The 9,303-nt window shown below is 56.4% G+C and overlaps 1 protein-coding gene across 1 annotated transcript; it reads right to left on the bottom strand.

Moving 5' to 3' along the window:
* Positions 1-2,558: 2,558 nt before the first annotated feature.
* On the bottom strand, positions 2,559-9,172 carry dbr1 (debranching RNA lariats 1). The gene is made up of 9 exons (XM_088930081.1): positions 9,009-9,172; positions 7,986-8,398; positions 7,297-7,421; positions 6,812-6,892; positions 6,412-6,497; positions 5,837-6,061; positions 4,781-4,858; positions 4,511-4,656; positions 2,559-4,156 (listed from the first exon to the last, which is right to left on the bottom strand). The coding sequence occupies exons 2-9, from the start codon at positions 8,180-8,182 to the stop codon at positions 3,412-3,414; spliced, it is 1,683 nt and encodes a 560-aa protein (XP_088786207.1). The 5' UTR covers positions 8,183-8,398; positions 9,009-9,172; the 3' UTR covers positions 2,559-3,411.
* Between the last annotated feature and the right edge of the window lie 131 nt (positions 9,173-9,303).

Genomic DNA, 9,303 nt, shown 5'->3' with positions numbered 1-9,303 from the left:
TGTACAATTCTTGCAAAGAGTACAGCTCTAAAATCTCTTTCCAATTTAAAAAGGTCTTAAAAAAAAAAAGTGATTATCCATGACCAATCGAACCATGTGGCAATCAGTCTAGAAGGCTGCATTCGCACAACAACGTCCCTGCAAGCTTCCGGCTTGTGACCACTTGCAGCTGTCCATTATGTGTCTTTAAAACCTGTCCTGGCTCTTAAACTGAGATGGTCCTAGTTCCTTTGCCTGTTCCTTTATGGATCTGCGCCACCCATTTTGGCGCAAAGTGATGGAAAATTGGGCTGTAAACCAGGAGATGTGTTCCTATGCCTGCAAGGCACAAATCCTGCTGTCCATTGGTCCACCTGCAGCTGCTCCTTTTACTTAGTACTGAGTTAATTATTGTCTCAGCTGGACACGCATGACTTGTGCTGCATGTGATGATTTAAAGACCTACGTGATTCAGTTTACAGAGAACTGGGAATGCTTTCACAGGGTGGACCAGTTTTACATTTGCCTGGCTACTGAGTTACAGGAGAGGTTTACAGAAATGGCAGCTCAGACCGGGACAGGACTCGGTACAGCATCTGCTCTCACGGGCGTGCTGTTGCAACAGGAGAGAACAGAGCTCAAAACCATGATCGGCAACTCGGCCTCAGCATCTCCACGTAGCTCCCTAAAAGTGCCCGTTGTTTTTCCGTTTCTAGATTTGCAAAGTATTGAGCAATACCACACAGGAGACTGTAAACCGGTCAATCGGTATTACTTTTACACAGAATGTAAAGGGCTGGGTCACCTGCTCCTGAAGACCTGACAGAATCAGCAGCTTGACATAACAGGGCAGCTTGGCCTTAGAATATTTGAAATATTTTAAACCCGTAATTTAATCGATACTTGTTAAATGGACATCAGTAATAGGTATTGTGTTTCTGAAGAAATTATTACAGACATTCTCCCAAGATATCCTGCAACTGATTACAAAGTGAAAATGGTTTGCTCGGGTTCAGAAGGGAGGTGCAGGCACAGCTCCAGTCCAGAGAAAGAATTGGGCAGCTTTGAGGCCTCCATCACCCTGGAGAAGCAGAGCTGTGCAGCCCTGCCTCAGGGCCACAGAAGAGCCCCACTGGAGTATGAAGAAGGGAACCCCAGCGCCTGACCTCAGCGTCTGCTGGGTCTGTTCTGCATGCCTAAAGACTGCTTAAAAAAAACTGGAAAAAAAAGTTTCCCACATGGTAAAATTGCTCATCGAATCTGGGGTCGGTTAATGTAGAACTCGGGTGGAACCAACACTGGCCAGGAGGACCTGGATTGTGAGAGTTAAGAGACTCTGCCAGTGGCATCGGGGGTTGGATCAGATTGTATTTCTTGGTCTTGCAGAACAGGACCACGCTTCCCACCGATCCTTCAGACTGCAGGGGACAGGGTGGCACTCAATTGTTCTGATGAAGTCAAAAACCATCTTTAATTAAAAGCTTTAAAACTGTGGTGTAAACATCCTTTGTCTAGTTCTTCTAACTGCAGGGGGAAACAAACTGACTAGGAGAGAGCTGTGAGAAAGTGGTTAGAGCTGAGGCACTGGGAGAGAGAGAGAGGGAGGCAGTGTGGGCTAGTGGTTAGAGCTGAGGCACTGGGCGAGAGAGAGGGAGGCAGTGTGGGCTAGTGGTTAGAGGTGAGGCACTGGGAGAGAGAGGGGGAGGCAGTGTGGGCTAGTGGTTAGAGCTGAGGCACTGGGCGAGAGAGAGGGAGGCAGTGTGGGCTAGTGGTTAGAGCTGAGGCACTGGGAGAGAGAGGGGGAGGCAGTGTGGGCTAGTGGTTAGAGCTGAGGCACTGGGAGAGAGAGAGGGAGGCAGTGTGGGCTAGTGGTTAGAGCTGAGGCACTGGGAGAGAGAGAGGGAGGCAGTGTGGGCTAGTGGTTAGACCTGAGGCACTGGGAGAGAGAGGGGGAGGCAGTGTGGGCTAGTGGTTAGAGCTGAGGCACTGGGAGAGAGAGAGGGAGGCAGTGTGGGCTAGTGGTTAGAGCTGAGGCACTGGGAGAGAGAGGGGGAGGCAGTGTGGGCTAGTGGTTAGAGCTGAGGCACTGGGAGAGAGAGAGGGAGGCAGTGTGGGCTAGTGGTTAGAGCTGAGGCACTGGGAGAGAGAGAGGGAGGCAGTGTGGGCTAGTGGTTAGAGCTGAGGCACTGGGAGAGAGAGGGAGGCAGTGTGGGCTAGTGGTTAGAGCTGAGGCACTGGGAGAGAGAGAGAGGGAGGCAGTGTGGGCTAGTGGTTAGAGCTGAGGCACTGGGAGAGAGAGGGGGAGGCAGTGTGGGCTAGTGGTTAGAGCTGAGGCACTGGGAGAGAGAGAGAGGGAGGCAGTGTGGGCTAGTGGTTAGAGCTGAGGCACTGGGAGAGAGGGAGGCAGTGTGGGCTAGTGGTTAGAGCTGAGGCACTGGGAGAGAGAGAGAGGGAGGCAGTGTGGGCTAGTGGTTAGAGCTGAGGCAGGGTGGTCTAATAAAGCCAATCTGTTGTAGATTCACCTACTTACAAATGAACAAATTAAATAAAAGGGCTAAAAAACACCAACAAAACCATTCTTAAAATCCAATCATTTTAATTTGTGTAAAAGTCTCCAAGCCTGAACACATTTTTTTTAAAAAAGGAAAGAAAACAGTCGCAAATGGCAAGGAGGTCAAAACACCTGACATCTTACAGATACACGCTATGAAAATAAAATCCAAATTAAAAAAAGAGCAAAACTGCACACAGGGGAACATCACACTTCAGACCTGGACAATCCGATGCACTTGGCTTAGGGGATGGAGGTAAAATAAAAATAGGTTTATTGCATCTCACAGACTCGCTTAAATCAACTCCCCATGGTCCACTGGGTCTAAAACTAAAGGGCTTTTTGCTCCCCCCCACCCCCCAAAAAACAGTTTCTCCAATGTGGAAAAGATTTCCCCATTTCGCTAAAACCAAATTCCGACTGCTTCACTCAACACCCAAGTCGAAAGTGAGAAGCCAATCCTGTCCTACAGCAGGTGGAAGCCTGAAGCTCAAGATCCAGCAGCACAGAGACGCGACCTGCCTGCGGCTCTCCCCGTTTCTGCCCGAGACCGGCAGCGAGTTGTGGGGGGGATCTGTCGAGGCGTTTGCACCACCAAGGCCAGGTTGTCTGTGCAGCCAAAGACGGCTGGTGTCCCGCATACCTGAGGGGCTCGGGTACCCCACTTTCCTCACGCCCACTTCTGCAGCCGAGAACAACCCAGACCCCAGATTAAAAACGAGGGGCTCAGTGCCAGAGGGGCAGACGAGTGTCGGTTGAAACAAAACTAGTTGCCCTCCAGCTACGCTCCCGCCCCCCCACTAACTGAACCCCGAATTCCCCGCTCATAACCCAGCTGCTCAGACACCCGGACAAGCCGCCCCCCTCCACCCCAGCGCCCTCTAACCCTCGCTGCCCTCGTCGTCCTGCGCGGTGTAGATGGTCTGGTTCCTGCGCTTGATTTTTGGGGTGTTGCCAGTATTGCCGCTGTTCCCAGTCTCCCCGCTGGTGCGTTTGGGGGTGCGCAGGGGCGGCAGGGGTCCCCCCCCTCCCTCGCTGGGGCTGCCATCTGTAGAGGGGGGGGGAGCTGGGGCGGGGCTGGAGGCAGCGGGGGGCAGGTCGAGGGAGAAGAGGGGGACCTCAGGGGTGCGGGGGGAAGGCAGGACCAGGCGCCCGATCGCTGGGGGATCCGGGCTGGTCTCCCCGTCCCCGGGCAGGCCGCCGCCACCCGCGGCCTTACTCTTCTCCTTCCCCGCGCCCTCCTCTTCCTCCTCCCACTCCTCCTCGATGGTGATCTCGTCGGGGTTGAAGGAGCTGGACAGCCCCGAGGAGTCGGTGGGGTACTCACTGGGCTCCTCCGCGCTGCCCGAGCTCTGGTTGTCCTCCTCCTCCTCCTCCGACTCGCCCTCCCGCTCCTCGGCCGCTCGCCCGGCCTGCCCGGCGCGGGCGTAGATGTCCGTGAGCCCCAGCGTGGCGCAGAACTCCGTGGTCTGGGGGTTGAGGGCGTAGCAGGGCGGCAGCTGGGGCTGGGGGCGGCTGGGGTCGTACACGGGCACGGTCACGCTGAAGTTCTCCGGGATGTGGAGGTCCCCGCCCAGCTCCCTCACCACCGCCTGCTTGGCCTCCTCCGACGCCGTGTAGTCCCACCTGGGGTTGGGGGGGGGGGACAAGAGAGAGGGCGGCTCAGTCACACTGCACCCCGAACCAGAGAATCAGCTGCAGTGCATCACAGAGGGGCTCAGGATCTGAGCCCTGAATAAATGGCAGGCTGGCAAAGGAGGTGAGACAGTACTGAGGTGATCAGGCAAGACAGGTAAGGCAGGCAGGTGCACAGCGATGCAAGATGGGAAGATCTGAAGGCAAGCTAAGCCCTTATGAGATAAGAGAGGCAGGTAATGTAGGCTCGGTAGCTATGTAAATGTGTAGGAAGGCGAGACAATGCAGCTGAAGTGGCTGGCAAGGCGTGTCAGCTCGCAAGCGTCGCCCCCTGCTGCCTCTCACCGGGAGTGCAGCCCGTTGTTCTCGGGGGTGTTCCAGTTGCAGGGGGTGCAGTTCAGGAGCTCGTCCGTGGCCTTCAGGATGGCCAGCCACTCGGGGTCGTACTGCAGCTGCTCGGGTGCCCCCGGGCGGTCCTCTACCTCCACGATCTGAAAGCACACACAGCGGGCGCAGGGTTGGGCGGGCTCCACGCGGGACGGCGCCACGGCCACGGCCTTCAACGGCGCCGCCCCGCGATCAGACGAGGCTTTTGCGGTGCTCTCTGTCTCCTACCTGCAGGAAGTCGCGGTGAGGCAGGCACTTGTCCAGCGAGAGGAACCTGGTTGTCCTGGGAGGGGAGTCGTTCTGGGGCTGGGGGGGCAGAACACAGCCTGTCAACACGGCGCCACACAGCATCCGCAAAAGCTTGCTTCGGTCGAGACCGGACACCGAGACCCCCGACGGAGGTCAGGCTGCCGGCACTCCGCTCAAACGCAGCCCCGCTAGGGGTAAACACGGAACCGAAGCAAGAACTCCTGGCACTTTGGTCAACATCGAGATCACGAACACGGACCCTCACCGACCGCAGGCCAACGCGCTACACGACGAGCCACCGCGCAGCCGTAGTATCGGGATTACTGAGGCCGTGAGAACGTCCCCACGCTGCCCGTTTGTCAGGAGTGACCACCCTTCTGGGGACGTTTTCCCAGAGCTTGTCCCCACGCTGAGTGTGATGCACATCTTCTCCAGTACAGCTTGGGGCAGGTGGAGAACACACACACACACACACACACACACACACACACACACGCTGCCCAGGCAGAGCCGAGGGCGATGCCCTGCTCCAGGTGCAAACCCGTAGCCCCTCTGCTCCCCGAAGCCTCACCCACGCTGGCTTGGCTGCTAGAAAACTCACTGAAACCCAGCATCTCTTCCAGCCGAGTCTTACATGTCCTCAGGGATTTGGCTACAAGGGCCTAGTTAGGGCAGCTTGTTGCCCACACCCACCCAGCTTTGCGTAAAGAAGTGTGCTCCCTGTTCCGAAACGCAAATACAGAAATACTGAAATACACCTCTCCATAACTTCCACTGGTGCCCCTGTGCTGTGTTGCCATGTATTTGGGCAGACTCTGTCAACCTCTTTCAGGATTGTACCATGCTTGCTTGACGTTCCTCTGCTCCGTGAATCTCCTATGCAGGTGACTACAGAGACTGTAGCGCCTTAGTTTCCTGTGCAAGATGGTCTGGGAGGGGTCGCCTGGATCAACACCCAGAGCAGGACAGAGCCACAGCGCCCGTGACCCTGCATGAAGGGAGTCACCCCCCCCCCCCGCCCCGCCCTGCCCTGACCTGGTGCTGCATCAGAGCGGCGAACTTGACGTGCAGGTGCGCGGAGAACCAGTAGCTGGGCTGCAGCTGGGCCAGGAGCTCAGCAGCCGCGGGGCTTCCCAGCGAGTTCGACTTCACCTCCGACCGCAGGAACTTCTTCTTGCGCAGCAGCTGCTCGGTGCTGCCGTAGTGGTAGATGCCGCGCGGCCAGTCGTGGGACAGGAAGATGTCGATGGGCCCCCGGATCTGCGGAAAGAGAGCGCAGAGGGTAAGCGCGCCCTCCTGCTGGTGGGAGAGGCCAGAGGTTTGTTCACACCCCTGTTAGCGAGCCGGCAGAAAGGCTTAGGGAGACGCTACAGGGGGGTGAAATGAGGTGAGGCAGGTCACCTGATGGGGGTGGATGAGTTTAAAAGAGTGAAGCCCCCTCCCTCCCACCCCCTGTCTGATGTCTGGTGCCTTTTCCAGCACATGCTGGCCCAGCCATGCAGCTAACAAAGCAGGAGCAGAAATCAGCTCCCCACAGTTCTCCCCCTCCAGCCTGCTGGGGCTCGGCTCAGCTCGGCTCAGCCCAAAAAAGGCTGCCCCAGCCCAGGCACCTGTTTGAGCTTGAAGACTTCAATATTCCGGACGTGGTAGGCGCTGCGCAGCGTCTGCTGGTTGTATGGTGGGAACTCGTAGTGACCTGCAACACAAAGAGGCACGAAGAGTTGCAGGAGCGTGGAACAAGTTGTTAAAGCCCATAGTCTGGCTTCTTTCGAGAAATATCTGGAGGAGAGCTTCAGACCGATAAGCTACTAATGGCCAAAATGAGCCGGAGGAGTTGAATGGCCCTCTCTGATTTGTGACAAAACCCAGAACCCTGGCACAGCTCAGACAACAGATGTCAGATGAGTGTCAGATTGAAATTTCCCGGATGAAGGACTGAATCTACTCCATTTCCTCCCGTGAGATGGGCTCTACTGGGAAAGCCCCTGGCAGCAGGCGGGGAGGGCTCACCTTTCCGGTAGTCGTGTGACTTGAAGATTCCCGACAGCCCCCCGATCCGAAGCCCTCTGTACTGGACCACTCCCGCGTAGCCTGTGGATAGAGGGGAGTCGATCAGGCACCACGCACCATCAGGCACCTCGCACCCCCAATCTGGGCTTTGGACACGCAGTCAGACCACGGATCAGGACCCCCGTCGCAAACTCAGAGTGCAAGAGACAAAGAGACGCAGTCGCGCAGTAACACTGAAGCTGTGTGTAACAACCCTGGAAGATGCAGTGCAAGCCAGTCAGCACAGTACAGGTGCTTTAACAGACCACAGTCCAAACCCCACAGTGATTAGAAGTGTGTAATAACACTGGTAGATGCAGATCCTTTAGGCACAGGGGTTTAACAGTGTGACACAGTGCGGACGCCCCAGTGGCATTAACACAGTGCAGTGCAGGGGGGTGTGGCAGCCCATGTGCAGTGTGCCATGAAACACAGCCCAGACTTGCCTAGATAATAGATATTGGGGGCCACCCAGCCCCCGTACGGCAGCTCCTGCAGGTGATTGGAGGCCTCGTGGTTCCCCCCGATGAAGATGGTGAGAATGGGAGCTTTCTTCTCTCCGGAGTAATACCTGAGAGACGGGGAGAGAGGCGCAGCAAGGAGAAAGAGTCCCGTTACAAATCTCATCTCCTTCTGGATCCACCCCTGCCTTCCACACAGTATCCTACAGAATGATATCATTATTAATATCCTTACACTTCTATAGCGCTTTTCTGGACACTGCACTCAGAGCTCTTCACAGGTAATGGGGATCCCCTCCACCCCCACCAGTGTGCAGCCCCACCTGGATGATGTGCCAGTCCTCTCCCCACACACCAGCTATCGGTGGGGAGGAGAGCAGAGTGATGAAGCCAGTTCAGAGATGGGGATTATTAGGAGGCCATGATGGGTAAAGACCAGGGGGATATCTGGCCAGGACACTGGGGTAATACCCCTACTCTTTTCGAGCAATGCCCTGGGATTTTTAATGACCACAGAGAGTCAGGAGCTCAGTTTCATGTTCCAGGGAGTGCAAGATGAATGCAGCACCTGTCTTGCCTTGCTGCCTGGGTCCACACACACACACACACGCACACACGCACGCACGCACGCACACACTACAGCACGTTGGTAAGGATGCATGAGGGGGGCTGACCTGTAGAAGCCCTCCATGTTCCTGTACTTGGGGGGCACCGCCATGCACTTCAGGTCCCCCTGATTGCGCACGGCCTGGAAGTCCCCGCAGCACAGCAGCAGGTCCACCGTCACCCCCTCCCGCCGCTCCAGGTAGCCGATGGTCTCGTAGATCTTATCCAGCTCCCCATGGCAACAGCCTTCCACGGCGATCTTCATCGCGGGGGGCGGGCCGCGTCGCGCTCGCCGGCACAGACAAGCTCGCTCTCGCTCTCTCTCTCTCCCCCCGGCGCCGTCAGGCCCGCATCGGAGCGGACCCTCGCGGCCAGCGAGCGGTCTTCCCGGGCACGGCGAGGACACAGAGCCGCCCTCGGCGCTGCGGGAGCGCAGGGGAGGAACGACAGGGGGAGGCCGCCGGCCTGCTCTAAACCTCGTCTTCACAAGAAAACCAGAAAGAAAGAAAAAAAATCACTTTTCCACGTTAAGAGTCGAGTTATTCTGAGATTGAATTTCTGCATCACGCCGATATAAACACTGGAGCTGGCATTTGCGACCTACGGTATCCAGTACGTTAAGTCTCGTATATACTGTATAGATATGCCCTCCCCAACTCCCAAATAAGTTGTCTACTTTTGACGTAGCTCCCCCCCGCCCTTTTGGGTGCATCCTCGTGGCCTGTGTGCAAACAGCACTTCACCCTTCAGAGGAACCAGCTCCTAGCCCACATGACGTGCTCGCTGCTCGACACGGTGCTCCTTCAAACACAGCCAGAGAGCCCCTGTCACTGAGGGTGTACCCGCACACGCCTTCGCGGTTCCGGGGTTGAAAAGCGTGCTAAACCGAAGCCCTGTCAAGTTCACCCAATCGGCAATCGCTGGTAAATAGAAGATTTGGTCAAACGTCATAACTTTTAATTCACACGAGGGCTGATACAGCCGATTCCTCTTAACGCTGCGATCTACCGACACTGTAACACACTGCACTGAAGCTGCCGGCAGTGCGCACCTGGGCTCTCTCAGGGCGCCCTAACACAACCCGCACCCACCTGGTCTAGGATCAGCGCTGAGGCAGCCGCCAAACCGGACTTCAGATACGCCCAGCCGGACAGGAATCCCCCGCCACACAAAATAATAGCACCTCAGACCCGAAGCTCCCAGCCGCTACGCACTCAAAACATTCGCACATGCGCCCTGAGAGCGGCCCGCTGGTGGAGTAAATATATCCACCGTATTCGAAGGTTGCACTTTCCACACTGCTGTCTCCCGGAGGGACTGTACTGTAGACTGTTCCTTAGTTTGAAAGGGTAGAGTAATCGTCCGGTAGGTCTGCTATGTCGTGAC

The sequence above is a fragment of the Atractosteus spatula genome, chromosome 13 (genome assembly GCF_055471065.1).
Source record: "Atractosteus spatula isolate fAtrSpa1 chromosome 13, fAtrSpa1.hap1, whole genome shotgun sequence".
Lineage (NCBI taxonomy): Eukaryota > Metazoa > Chordata > Actinopteri > Semionotiformes > Lepisosteidae > Atractosteus > Atractosteus spatula.
Note: the sequence above shows the minus strand (reverse complement) of the source record. Positions and strands in the feature narration are given on the sequence as shown.